Source organism: Phaseolus vulgaris, chromosome 9, assembly GCF_051622355.1.
Source record: "Phaseolus vulgaris cultivar YP4 chromosome 9, ASM5162235v1, whole genome shotgun sequence".
In the NCBI taxonomy this organism is placed as follows: Eukaryota; Viridiplantae; Streptophyta; class Magnoliopsida; order Fabales; family Fabaceae; genus Phaseolus; species Phaseolus vulgaris.
The window spans coordinates 33,754,983-33,769,841 of record NC_143506.1 but is presented as its reverse complement, the minus strand read 5'-3'; the positions used below and the strand labels follow the sequence as shown (position 1 = coordinate 33,769,841).

General features: G+C 31.4%; 2 protein-coding genes and 1 long non-coding RNA gene across 5 annotated transcripts; 1 reads left to right on the top strand and 2 right to left on the bottom strand.

Moving 5' to 3' along the window:
* Positions 1-395: 395 nt before the first annotated feature.
* LOC137821923 (putative flavin-containing monooxygenase 1) lies at positions 396-3,262 on the bottom strand. 2 transcript variants are annotated; one of them, XM_068626729.1, is made up of 6 exons: positions 2,777-3,099; positions 2,570-2,675; positions 2,041-2,278; positions 1,724-1,899; positions 1,184-1,542; positions 396-1,034 (listed from the first exon to the last, which is right to left on the bottom strand). In XM_068626729.1, the coding sequence occupies exons 1-6, from the start codon at positions 2,908-2,910 to the stop codon at positions 683-685; spliced, it is 1,365 nt and encodes a 454-aa protein (XP_068482830.1). In that variant the 5' UTR covers positions 2,911-3,099; the 3' UTR covers positions 396-682. The 2 variants fall into 2 exon arrangements, with proteins under 2 accessions (XP_068482830.1, XP_068482828.1); XM_068626727.1 differs by having other exon boundaries at positions 2,570-3,262.
* Positions 3,263-7,748: 4,486 nt separating this feature from the next.
* Positions 7,749-10,358, bottom strand: LOC137821865 (putative flavin-containing monooxygenase 1). The gene is made up of 5 exons (XM_068626653.2): positions 9,590-10,358; positions 9,066-9,303; positions 8,755-8,930; positions 8,257-8,618; positions 7,749-8,135 (listed from the first exon to the last, which is right to left on the bottom strand). The coding sequence occupies exons 1-5, from the start codon at positions 10,028-10,030 to the stop codon at positions 7,784-7,786; spliced, it is 1,569 nt and encodes a 522-aa protein (XP_068482754.2). The 5' UTR covers positions 10,031-10,358; the 3' UTR covers positions 7,749-7,783.
* Positions 10,359-12,280: 1,922 nt separating this feature from the next.
* Positions 12,281-14,540, top strand: LOC137822660 (uncharacterized). 2 transcript variants are annotated; one of them, XR_016515298.1, is made up of 5 exons: positions 12,281-12,519; positions 12,639-12,768; positions 12,864-12,996; positions 14,197-14,240; positions 14,328-14,540. It is a non-coding gene; the product is annotated as an uncharacterized LOC137822660 (long non-coding RNA). The 2 variants fall into 2 exon arrangements; XR_011082956.1 differs by having other exon boundaries at positions 12,842-12,996.
* The last annotated feature ends 319 nt before the right edge of the window (positions 14,541-14,859 follow it).

The following is a 14,859-nucleotide window of genomic DNA, read 5'->3' as shown; positions in this document are numbered from 1 at the left end:
AGAGGCTACATTGGTTGCCATCAAACAATATCACATAGCTGAATGGTACAAATTTGTTGTCATGAAGTCAAAGACGGATCAATATGTAGCCCGGTGCATTGCCTACAATGATGAATGTCAATAGTGGCTTAGAGCATCCTTCAAGAAAATTCATGATACATGGGAGATCAAAAAAATTGAAGCACTCCACACATGTTTGTCGAGTAATCTTTCCGATGATCATGTACATTAAGGTTATTAGAAGACACTCTTTGTTTCGGAAAAAAACTTTATGTTATTGGTAATACCGAAGAGAGATATTTTTTGATTTTATATAGTACACTTGTCAAAATCTCCATGAGATAGTTGCTATGACTTATATGTTATGTTGTGTTCATTCTTATTATTTAGAGATGTTTGACAAATAATACTAGTCTTGGAAATTTTTATCGAATGTACATCAGAGTTGTTTGAACTTGGTTTTTTCAAAGAGAGTCATGAGATCTTCATGGCTTGGTGTCTAACATTATAGAGCATTTGCTCTTGATCATCTTCTTGTATGTCTTGATCTTCTTCTTGTTTAACTTGGTCTTACTTATTATAAAATTAAAATAAAGAAACTAAGGTACTCTGAAGACCCATACAAATTGTGGTTATGGAAGAGATGCAAGTATGAAACAAACCATATTCTCCTTTCAAATTCTCATTTCCGAGTAAGACCAACGTAATCAGCGAGACCGTAAGGTTCAAACCATTCTGCAAAAAAACCATTCTTCCTTCTTGGATTACGCTTCATGTCTTTGCAAAGTTGATCTTGATACCAAATTCCCCAACTAGCAATGCATGATTTCCATGAATATGTTCCACCATATCGCTTCATGTTCTCTTCCCACACTTTCACGTCCTTTTCCATCTCTCTTATACTAGGCAGTTCAACGTTTCCATCCAAGAATTGCAGCAGCCACAAGCTTCTCATTTCCGAGGCAAAAATGTTTGATACGCTGTCAGCATATCCTATTATTGCCAACTGTGGAATCCGAGGGTGAATTATTTCCCTGAAGCGGAACACAGATTTAGTTAATTTTTTTGCTTTTGTAATTCATTGTTTTCATCCTTCTAATTGTAATTTAACTCAATGTATATGAAAAGGACTAAAAGAAGTGATCTAACATGTTGAAGAAAAATGGTTCAAACCCAGCCTAACCTGTAGAGAGGAACTGTGGATGTTGCTGGCCCAACGATGTAATTTTGGAAAATTGGGGATTTGAATATGTTTTTGATCTTCTGATCACCTTTGTATCCAGTGGCAAAAATGACTAGATCAGATTCTATGGGTTTTGATTCTCCATCAATCATCACACCTTCTCTGCAGAAGCTAAAGCTCTGTGAATTCTTTATCAGGATGGTTCCTTCCTTTAATTTGTCAAAGAAGTTATCAGGAAATACTCCAAGCAGACATGTGGAGAGGTCATGAACAATGCTGTGATTAGGTACCAATCCATACTTCTTCAATGGCAACTTCCATTTCAGAATATTTTCTAATACTTTAGAAATTCCCCATCTCTGAAAGTCAATAATGGAGCATGTGATTTCTAAGAATATAAACTAAGAACAAGATATTAAATGATTAAAACCAGTTTATGCAGATAACTTGTCTAGATCTAAACTAATTTTACTTTACCTTTTAATTTTCTCATTTTAAAAGTATTTGATACAGAAAAGTTTATGTAAACAGTATTGTTACCAATGGTGAAAATAAAGTGGCCAGAAGGCCAAGAAAGAAGGGTTCTCCTGGCTTGTGAACAAAAAGCTCTGCAAAGCGGTTAAAATATAAGAATCCAACAATAACTCCCCAACTGTTAAAATCTGGAAAAAACCAGTAGGAAGTCCTTTGGATGATTGTGCAAGGATGCATGACTCCTACAAAAGTGATTAGTGGAATGAAATATCAGAAGGGAAACATTGAGAACTACTAAACTAGCTAGTGGTGTAGGACAAAAAACACAAATAAATCCTTCTGCAGGTTGAGTAGAAAATGTTGCAACCAAAACAATTTCTCACCATTTGCATTTGCACATTCAGCTGCAAGATCAAGAGCAGATTTTTGTGAGCCTATTATTGTAACTCTTTTTCCTTTGACCAATTCAGTAGCAGTCTCATTGTCGAGATTGGAGTAGTCCATGGAGTGCATAACTTTGCCATTAAAAACTTCTGGGCCTTGTCCCGGTGGGAATTCAGGAATGTTTGGAAAACCACTATATTTCCCAATGCAAAGAACAACAAACTCAGCCTTATGTACCTGTTCATATAAATGTTCAATTTGGTATATATTATTACTATAAAACAAAACACACCAAATGATAAAAAGAATCTAAGAATAAACATGTTTCTTTTTTACATAATTTGAACTCAAATTTATCCTCCATGCCATTCAACAAAATGATGTTTATGCATACATAGCTAACTAGAGAATACAAGAATCTCGAGCAGATACTTATTCCAAGAACAATAAATAGTCAAATGAAGGTAAGACTTGCTCAGATTATAGGATAGAAGCTTACCAAAGTAGAAAAAAACTATACATAGATACCTCTAGGGATAAATTCTTGGTATGTTGCACAGAAATATGCCAAGTTCCTTTGGAGCAAAAGGGCCTGCCATTACCACCCCAATATTCCCATGACTTCATTTCTTCACTAGACTCTCCACCAACATAATCTATGTCAATGACTCTGGAGTTGAATCTAATGTAAGGAATGAGGGAAAAATGTTCAGCATAGGAGTTAAGGTAGTCTACCACTTGGTTGTGACTTGGATTATTTTCTTTGACTGAAGAAGGCCATGGAAAATCCATGAACTGGTAGCCTTGCTTATTGCTTTGGAGCTTGGTGGACTCCATAGTATGTCTCCATAGCCCTCCAACACCATCATCAACTTCAAACACAGTTGGATTAAATCCAAACTCTAGAAGGTATTTGCAGGCCACAAGGCCACTGGTTCCTGCCCCGATAATTGCAACTCTTCTTTCCATTTCACCTATGGAGACAACAATTGCAACCAACTCTTTGATCCAATGGTCAAAGATTCTTGAAAAATGCTTTAGAACTATATTAACAGTACACGGATTTGTCACTTGCTGGGTGAATATATAGATGAACTGAACTATTCTCTGAATTATATAACTATTTGGACAAATTAAATTGCATTATAATTTCATAAATTATATTTGAGTTTATTAAGTTCTATTTAGGATAATTTGTTTTTTTAAAATTAAACAAAAAGTAATGTTCTTTGCAAAGATGCTTTGTTATTTAATTAGCTCTGATACCAACCTTGTCTAAATTATGTACGATAAATTATTAGGTGTTCTTACACCGCTACATCCACCAATTACAAAATATTGATTAAATATCATTAATTATTTTATCTTAAATTTTGAAAACTTAAATATGTGTCAGGTTGGTCCCATAGAACTTATGGTGACCCGGGGCCACCAAATATTTTTCCTATATACTATTTATATGATTATTTTAAAAAAAATTAACAAGTATAATAAAGTCTTACTCGTCTACTTGGTCTTAATTATACATCTTTCTTAATGTGTATATTTTATTTCACTTTCCTAAACCACTTTAATTATTGGTATTCAAATCTCATTATTCTAAAGAGATCAATTTAAAAATATATTAAATGGAAAGAGGGGATTAATTTAAAAAATTATTAAGGATAAATTTAGAATAATAATAAAAATCATGGACAAATTTACTATCATCCACTAAGTCAATTAATTTTCTTAAAAAATGTGAATTAATTAAAAACGATAGAGACATACGATTATATTTACTATAAAGAGAAATAAATAATGTATCATATGACTAGAAAGTGTACAGCTCTGTAGTTTTATTATTTTATTGTCTGCCAATTCAATTGCTGAATTTTTTTTTTATGGCATAGCAAATCAAATGAAAAATCTTGTCTCTTGTAATTATTATTACAAAAATAGTACAATGACGAATGGACAAAATAACACAATAATGTATAGTACAAGTAATTGGTTCAAGCCAAAAGCAAAATATTATTTCTTACGTGTGTGTGTATTTTAAATAAGAGTAGGTTACACGAGGTTTTTGGATATATATTGTTTAGGGTTATCTTTACAAATAATGGTTGAAGCCAATGCAAAAAGCATTTTTTTTAAGGACATATTTTTAGTGGCACTAAAATAATGCACTCTGATTTATAATTTAAACTATATGGTATAAGCTACTAGATTTTGGCTGGTAAAATATTACTATCAACTACCCATTAAAATTAATGATCATATAATATTAAATGCTAACACTCAGAATTTCTTTTAATACTAATGCTTTTCTCTATGACTATAACTTCCTAAGTTTTGCTGATCTCTTTTTTCTCAGGTCTTAAGCTATTCGAATTCTTTTCTATGAAGTCAGAAGCTACTATTTTCTCTAGTAAATTTTTTTTGCCTTTTGCTTCTCTGTATGCATCGATCATCAATTTATAAGTGTTGTCTGTGTAAAAAGTAAAACACAAGGAGATAAAAATGTGATATAAAATTCATTTTTCCAAAAGTGAGTACCAATTTGAGACTTATCAAACTTTAATGTTGGAATTTTCAAAGATAATTTTTCTTTTTAAAAGGGATATCAATTTAAAATAATAATTATAAGGTAAAAGCATCTAAATAGGACAAAGTGAAATGCCTCCGGTAAAAGAAAAATGAGATCCTTATTTCATTAAAATTATGAAAATGTTAAAAGGAAGAAGTTATTCTTTGAAGAATCAAAAAAATGGTTACATATTTGAGAAATAAGTTTCTTTTATTAATAAAAAAATTAAATAAATAGGAGTATGGATACCTAACTCTTATAGAAAAAACTATTTAATATAGTCTCTAACGTAATTTGATAAATAAGTTATTTAAATATAAGTAAAAATAGTAAGAAATGTGAATGTCAAAACTAGTTAGGTATGTATCTTTTCACACACACGAATTTATATTGCTTTACAGTAACTTTATCAAAAGTTATTACAATAATAAATTGTTGATCCCCTTCATAACCCTTTTCATATTAAGAGGATATATAGCCTTATCAACGTCCACACATTGAAATAGTTTTATCAATTCTTAATTACCAAGATTACAACCAATCTAGAAACTACAACAAATTACAAAAAATGTTACAACACAACTGAAACAATTCATTAAACCAACACTTCATCACAACCTTCTTGAAATCTTTGGAGTGTACAAATAAGTGGATGAAAAATGTTAGAATCTCTTTGATTGCTTGAAAATCTTATGCTCAAAATTTCTGCTTCAAAACTAAAGCTAAGTTGTTTATTTATAGATTTTGAAAGTCACTAATTAAAACAAATTTTAATGTATTTAATCGATTATTGTTCACATTAATTGATTATTTTATGTAAATTTCCTTTAATAGGAGCTTGTGCTTTAATTGATTAATTCATCAAATAATTGATTAAATTAGTTATTAATTATTAATGGAGCATGTTTGATCGATTATCTAAAGACTACAATCAATTATTATCTTGAAAATCAACTATTCATTTATTACGGAAACATGTTTAATTAATTATTTCAAGAATGTAATCAATTATAATCTTAAAATATTTGAAAATACTTATGACAGTTTTATGTTTTAATCTATTATCAACACAATAATCGATTAACCTATTCTAAACCTTATTAGAACCAGTTTAATAAATTAAACAACCATATAATCAATTATTTTAAAACATTTTCAAAATCAAATTATCTTATTTTACTTTCGTTGTATGTTGAGAGTACACTTAAAAAACAAATACACATAAAGCATAAACACATCTATAACAACATCATCTTCATTGTTCATGAAGATTCATCATCAAAATATTATCATTTGAGGCTTGAGTGTCTTCTAGACCAACAATCTCTATATATAGAACAAGAGAGTTAAAATAATTAAGACAACCCATATATGAAAACTACAAATGGTGGACAATGGACAATCTAACTAAACTTAAGAGTACTAGATGTTTTCTAACACATATGTAGGATTCTCCTCAAAAGCTACTTAGTTCATACCTCCTCAGACTCAATATCATCTTAAAAGAGATGTAGTCTAACATTAATGTATATTTAAGGATTTAGTAGATGTAAGTGTTTTGCCTATCACAATTTATAGTCACACAATTATAAACAATGCTCAACTCTCCTATCATCCCCTTCAACAACAAAGTTCTATTGTTAGTGTGATACATTTAATCTAAGTGATAAATAAAACCACCATTAATTTCAAATTGACTTTACAACAAATTATTTTTCTAAATAACGTGAAAACATACCCACAAATTGACTTTCTAGTATTCACATTCACTACATAAAATGCCTCTATAAACTCTTCTATAAAAATGAAACAAAAGTGACAAGGGAGGACAAGAAAGAGGGGTTTGATTAGGATTTAGTTCAGTATAAGTAACGATCTCTTTCTTTGCACTTCACCCTTTGACGAGGTAGAAGCTATCATTTATTTTTTGCGTTAGTTTCTTACATTTCTGTCCATGGATTTATTTTCTTGTAATGAAAAAATGTTTCAACTCCGTATCTATTTTGACAAGCCGTGCATAATGGATGAATAAGAACACATGAAGTGTCTTATTCTCTATAATATGAAGATTGGGCTAACATTTTAAGACAATTTTTAGGTTTAAATTTCTGGTTTGATAATCACTACCCTGTAAGTTGTATTTATTACCTTGTTATTGAATTTGCTTTAATATTTGGTTAGGCAAAAGATAATGGGTTGGAAGATGGTGTTGTCACGATTGAAGAAATATGATCAAGGATTGAGTCTCAAGGACTAGGTAATTTGTTAAAGTTGCACGAGGTGTTTGACTTAGAATTTGTGAAGTGTTTCTAGATGTTACCTAGGATAAAGTTTCATTGTGTAATAGTTTGATAAATTTCTAATTTCTAGAAAGAAACACCACAAAACAATTTAGAATTTTCTAACAAATATGTGAACTAAAATGCCTAAAATATAGGAAAAAACCCTAAAAAATAATAAAAAATAAAAAACTGTTAGTAAATGGTTGATTATTTAAAAATTTGGACTTCCAATCCCCTTTGGGTCTTGACCATTGGATTCTTTAACTTATTTCGAACAACTTTTATTTTTATTAACACATTTCAATTCGAATTCTCTATTAAAAGAGGTCTTGATCAATTAAAAAAAAAATTCTTCTAAATTTTGGTTTATTCTCCTAAGCAACTACCACAGGACCAAAGAAATCGCAACAGTCTTCATCAAAACAAAAACTCTAACATATATTCAGAAAAATAAGATTGGAATTAAAAAAATATAAAAGTGTATGAAAAAGATATGGAGGTGCAGATAGAATTTGTCAACTTTATTTTATGTGCAGTGTTTTTGTCATTTGCAGGCTGAAATCCACATATATTTTATGAATGTCATATGGCTGTCAATTTTGGGCTTGGTTCCAACATAAATCTTTCATGATTGCCGCAAAAATTTTCAAGTTCGATCTTTCTTGATAACTTGTATATTTTAAATTTCTTAGAGAATGAAAGGGAGTTCTTAATTATGAGTAAAATTTAGATTATTTTAAATATATAAAATCTGTTTATATATCTTATTATTAAATTTTCAGATTATAAAATTCAAATAAAGAAATTAAGGTATTGTAAAGACCCATACAAATTGTGGTTATGGAAGAGATGCAACTACCAAACAAATCATATTATTATCCTTTCAAATTCTTATTTCCGAATAAGACCGACATAATCAGCGTGACCATAAGGTTCGAACCATTCTGCAAAAAAACCATTCTTCCTTCTGGGATTACGCTTCATGTCTTTGCAAAGTTGATCATGATACCAAAGGCCACAATTAGCAATGCATGATTTCCAAAAATATGTTCCACCATATTGCTTCATGTTCTCTTCCCACACTTTTACGTCTTTTTCCATCTCTCTTATACTAGGCAGTTCTATGTTTCCATCCAAGAAATGTGCCAGCCATAAGCTTTTCATTTCTGCAGAAAAAATGTTTGACAGACTCTCTGCATATCCTATTATTGCCAACTGTGGAATCCGAGGATGAATCATTTGTCTGAATTCATTGGTAAACATTGGTCACGGTTAAAATCTTCACATAATCAAATAATATAAGATTAAATACAATAAGCATTTCATATTATAAAGTTATAGGGCTTCTACAAAGAGAGAATGACCTGTAGAGAGGAACTGTTGAGGAGGTTTCTGGCACAACTATGTGGTTTTGGAAGAATGTAGATTTAAACATGTTTTTTATTTTTTGGTCACCTCTGTATCCAGTGGCAAAAATTACTATATCTGTCTCTAGGGGCTTAGCTTCTCCATCAATGATTACACCTTCATTGCAGAAGCTACAACTTTGTGATTTCTTTATAAGAATGGATCCTTCTTTTAGTTTGTCAAAGAAGTTATCAGGAAACACTGCAATCAGACATGTGGAGAGGTCTTGAAAAAAGCTGTGATTTGGTATCAATCCATACTTCTTCAATGGCAACTTCCATTTTAGAGTAGTCTCAACAACTTTAGAAATACCCCATCTCTGAAAGTTAACAGAGGAACTGTGTATCAACATACTGTTATATAAAAATTGAAAATTTGGTCTAGTTATATGTGAAAAAATTTACAATCTTATTTCTTTAGCACTAGAGTAATTGTGAAGAACTATATAATGTTACCAATGGTGAAAGTAAAGTGGCCACAAGTCCAAGAAAAAATGGTTCTCCTGGCTTGTGAACTGAAAGCTCTGCAAAACGATTCAAGTATAAGAATCCAGCAATAACTCCCCAAATGTTAAAATCTGGAAGCAACCAGTGTGCGTTCCTCTGGATAATTGTGCAAGGGTACTTGACTCCTATCAAAGTTATTAGAGAAAAGAAATATCAGAAGGAAAGATAACTAATTATTAGCTAGTGATGTTGGACAAAAAACTCAAATAAATCCTTCTGCAGGTTGAGTAGAAAATGTTGCAACCAAAACAATTTCTCACCATTTACATTTGCACATTCAGCTGCAAGATCAAGAGCAGATTTTTGTGAGCCTATTACTGTAACTCTTTTTCCTTTGATTAATTCAGTAGCAGTCTCATTGTCGAGATTGGAGTAGTCCATGGAGTGCATAACTTTGCCATTAAAAACTTCTGGGCCTTGTTCTGGTGGGAATTCAGGAATGTTTGGAAAACCACTATATTTCCCAATACAAAGAACAACAAACTCAGCCTTATGTACCTGTTCATATAAATGTTCAATTTGGTATATTATTGCTATAAAACAAAACACACCATTGTAAATGATAAAAAGAATCTATTAAGCATGCTTTTTCTTTATTCTTTATTTGAACTCAAACTCACCTCACACGTGATTAAAAAATTTAACTTTATGCAAACAAAGACAATGATGTCATGTTACTGAAAAACAGAATACTAAGAACGCCAAGGAGATACTTATTGACAGAACAATGAATAGAAAAAGGAAAGTGAGACTTCCTCAGATTAAACAAACTATAAATACATACCTCTGCAGATAAATTCTTGGTATTTTGCACAGAAATATGCCAAGTTCCTTTGTGGCAAAAGGGCTTGCCATTACCACCCCACAATTCCCATGACTTCATATCTTCACTAGACTCTCCACCAACATAATCTATATCAATGACTTTGGAGTTGAATCTAATGTAAGGAATGAGGGAAAAATGTTCAGCATAGGAGTTAAGATACTGCAGCACCTGGTTGTGACTTGGATTATCTTCTTTTACTGAAGAAGGCCATGGAAAATCCATAAACTGGTACATTTGTTTATTGTTTTGGAGCTTGGTGGAGTCCATAGTATGTCTCCATAGCCCTCCAACGCCATCATCAACTTCAAACACAGTTGGATTAAATCCAAACTGTAGAAGGTATTTGCAGGCAGCAAGGCCACTGGTTCCTGCCCCGATAATTGCAACCCTTCTTTCCATTTCATCCAGGAAGCAGAAATTGCAAGCAACTCTCTGCTCCAATGTCAATGATTCAGGGCTTTAACATGTTGCAGGGAACTCTTGGAAGTATATTAATAGTAAAATCTCATGAATGTTGAATGCAGAGACGTGTGGCCTTTTTCCTATGTAGCCTTGACTTGTTCATCAAAATCTTGTAAGGCAGGGATAATTGTTGTATACTATCTCTTCACTGGTTTAATAATGACTTGGATTCCTTTCTTTTGTAAAATTTTCAATGATGATGTCTGAATTTTTTCTCTCTGAAATTTTAGTTCCTCATTTGAATTATCAGTAAATTTGCTCTATTATTGTCCACGTGATGCCTTCTTTTCATATAGCTATGGATTCTTTATCTAAAGAAAAAGATTTCTTTGACGTATAGTGAAAACATACACTGACAACACATTATAATAATATAATAATATTTTATTTAAAAAATAAATTAAATATAGTGAAAATATTATTTTATTGGTTTATGAAGTATATGTTTGTTATTTATGACGGTGTTAAGATATCGCCATCTTATCACCACCTTATCTAAAATGAGACAGGGAGATAAGAAAAGCATGCATAATACAAATACTTTTTAAAATTGAATAATGTTATAAATAGTTAAAAGTTAAGAGATCAAAATCATGTAAAAATAAGTTCAAACAAAATTATGGATTTTGTAATATATTGAACAAAATTAGAATCAATTCTTTGTAATAGAAAGAAAAAAAAGTGAAAAACATATACATTCGAAATGGGGAAGACTTTTGTAGATTTAAATAATTTTTAATATGTAATATAGTACCTTTATTTTAGTGTAGTTCCTGTTCCGTGTGTCTTTTTTAATTGTCCCTATTTATTTTCATTGCATTATAAAAAAAAATCGTTAAGGGATAATATAAATAAAATCACTACAAAAAATCATGTAAAAAGTGGCGGTTTTAATATGACGGTTATTAATAACCGCCACAAATTTCAGTATAATACGTCATTTGAATAACCGCCACAATTTTCTTTCAAAAATATGTCATTTCCAACTAATTATCCTTCTGAATTAAAACAAGTTTTCCTTTTCTTCATTTCTTCATTACCGCGTTGCGAGAACTGTTGGGCCTACTTCAACACCTACTGCAAGCTTGAGCAGTGGTTCTAGTCTTGCTCCCTCTGCGACAACCTCAATGGCCTCTCCTCCGACGCCATCGAACGCTACTTTAGTCCTCAGTCCTGTGCCGAGATTATGTTCTCTTTCGTAGATCTCGCATTGCCTACGCGTAATTATGAAATTTACTTTTCGATTTTGGCTCATCGTTGTTGAATTGGATTGCTCTTGTGCATGTTTTTCATATTTGACTGTTTTGATTGGAACTGTTACAGAGGAATCGGCGAAGGAAGCGGCAATGCTGGCATGTCCGGTACTTGTCCTGTAAGTCTCCTAACATCTCACGGCTTATTGATTTGCTAATTGTGATAATTGGAACTGGATTTTGACAATTGGATGGTTCGGTGAGGTTAATTGATCAGGAGTTTATGGTATGCTACTGATTGTGAGTTTTGCTTTGGGTTCTCTGACTAGGACCTGGTGGAGCCTAAGAATTTTGTGTGTGAGAGCAGTATGGCATTTTACTTATAATTCTGTAGGCTATGTTGCTTATGGCGATAATAACTTTTATATGTCTAGTTTCCACATGGTTTTGATACTATCTCCTGTTCCCTTATTTAAGAGTTGAGACCGTCGATAAATATTTTTTTCTATATTAATTTTATCTAACCGACTGAAGAATGAGACGCAGATTCAAAACACATGGATCTTGTGTTTAGATATCGTGAATGATTATTAGATTACGTGGCCAATGTTTTTTCAGTGTTACTGGCCATGATTGCTGCAAGTTAGACTTATAGGGTTTGGAACTGTTTCGGTGGCTGTGTTTTCTGGACTAACTTTTGTTTGAATGAGAAGGTTGTGATTATAAATGACCTTTGGTTTTGATCCTTTCCCCTTATTAAGTCATTCTACCCATTTCTTCCTATTTCTGGTCCTTTTGATTCTGTATAGAAGGATGTGATGCAATGATTAAGTTGAAGATAGATGTGCCTGATTTGCATGTTTGTTATTCTATTCTGGCATTTGTTTCCTTCATAGTGTTCTTTAAAACTTGATTAATTTCCTAAATATACAGATGTGTCTTCTTTATCACTGTCATTTTGTAATCGAGAAAAATGTTTTCGGTTATACTGCAGCTTCTGAGGAGTTTCTAGAACTTACCAAAAGTGCACTGCTGGCTGCTCTGGAAGGTATTATGTTGACCACACCATTGCATCTGCACTTGAAACACTTAGACCAACAACTTCATGGGAGAGAACCACGATAGCAGGTCAAGGATTGGATGGTGTTCTAATAGGTGGGCGTGGTTTTGGGATAGCAATGGAAGCTCTCTGCAATTTCCTTGCATCTGAATATGGGAATACTTTTGCTTTAGGTTTGAATGGACAAATACAAAACTTGCCATTTATGACTTTTGTTAGTGTGATTCTTTAATGTTTAATCTTCTATATTTAAAACGCTTTAAGAAGATATTATTTCTTCTGAGAACTGCAGCTAGAGTCTTTGTCTTCTTGTCTGATCCCCTGATTATGGACACAAGACGATATGGTGAGCAATATGAAAGCAAAGGAAGGATGCAGATCGTGCTTTACTCCTAGAGCAGACACCCTTCTATAAAGATCTGGTATTTAAGTTATGATGTTGCTATTCCTGTCTCCCATTTTTTAGAAGTAAAAGAATTGACATATGTATTACAGGCTGCTGTTGCTGTTCAAGCAGGTGTATGTGTTGACATATTTGCTGTAACAAATGAGTACACTGATTTGGTCTCCCTAAAGTTTCTAAGTACTGAAATTTGGGGTTCCTTATTTTTGTACACAAGTACTGAGGATTCAACATTGCCCCAGGATATGTAAGTCTCATGTGTTTACATAATATCCTGAGACTTGCTTTACAATAAGAGATAGTTGTTTGGTATTTTCCGATTATTGTGTGACTGCCTCCAATACAATCTCAACTTGAGGTGGTTTTATATACCCCTTTTCTCAATTAGCCAATTATGTTTTATGTTAACCATATCAAAATAATGCTTATTATTTTGTTTAACTTCTTATTACTTCAACTAATCAATTGCAATTGAATTTATCACATATTGTTTTATTAATCACTTACTTTAAGTGATAAGCATGAAATCTAATTTGGTAACTGAATCCAAACGTAGTTGAAATCACAAGTGTTAACATTAGCACCTTACCCATCAATATTTATGTACACACTTTCACACATATCAAGGTATAAACTGCTACTGTTTACAACCATGTCTTTAAAGCTTTAATGCTTATACATTTTTTAATGTGTTTATTTAAGTGAAGTGAATTAAGTTGTAAATGTCATGTTAAACCTTATACTTGTATTATTTAGATTTGATACTTTTTATCATGAGTAATCCGTTCTAGTTCATTAGTTATTCCATCAATTGCGTAGTCTTTCATTTGTCGTCTTGTTTATTGTAAACATGGAAACTCTTCATTCTTTGTGCATAAAGCTGTAACTCTAGTTTTTGGTTTCTTCTTTTTTGTGATTCGAGTTTTGAATAAGTATTTTATAACATATCAAACACAATCTGATCTAGGCAGTTGAAATCATCTTTATATTAATTCATGCACCATTTTCTAGATAGTTATGTGATGTTCATTGCTCGTCATCCAAATTCCTAGAGTATATCATTGGCAAATGCTTAATTAATCCTCTGCTGCTTTGCTCTTAACTTGAATTGCATAGTTCTTACTAGTGGAAAATAGACTGCTCTTAGTACTCTATCAAACACATATATTAATATTATCTTTACTAGAATATATGAAAAATATTCAAAACTATCTTATAACTTAGATTTCTTATCATAATTTACTCAATTAATTAGTTACGATTGCGATAGGGTAGAAATAAGGATTAGTTGTTCAGGGTTTATGAATATATAAAAAATATCAACACAGTACAATACATTTAAATTAATATTATTTTAGTATTTCATTTTGTTTTATATCTCCCTCTTCTCTTAAATGGTAAAATCTCATAAGTCCATTTGACATGCCTTGTCACTAATTCACTGCAGGCTTCCTAAAATTTGGACATGTACTAGATGGATCCACCAATGAGGTATTAATATATTTAAATATTTCTTGGTGTCTTTTATTTTATAATTATAAGCAGACAAATTCATTAACTTAAAATTATTTATTTCAGGCGTTAGATTATGGAAGTGGTGCTCCATCACCTAATCAAGTAATAGGATCAAGTGCTAGAAGCAAAACTGATTAGGGATTTGTGTTTTAATTTTAAATTTGATTAGGGATGTATGAACTTTTGAACAATTACGTGTTGTAATTTTAAACTTGATTAGGGATGTATGAACTTTCTATGTATTTTAATTTTCAATTACATATAAACTTTTGAACATGATTATGTGTGTTTTAATTTTCAATGAAATGAATGGATGATTACAACTTTATACATTATTTTATTTTATTATGAAAAAGTGGTAGTTAAATTTTAGAATTGTATAAAACATATTATAAAAAAGATTATAAAAAAATGGTGGTTAAATTTTATTTATTTAGAATTAAAATTACGCTAGTTAAAAACGCCATTACTTACGTATATTATGGCGCTAGAATCTTCTTCAATGAATGTAAATTGTGACAGTTATAACTGACACTACTTACGTATATTATGATGTCAGAATCTTCTTCAATGAATGTAAATTGCGACAGTTATA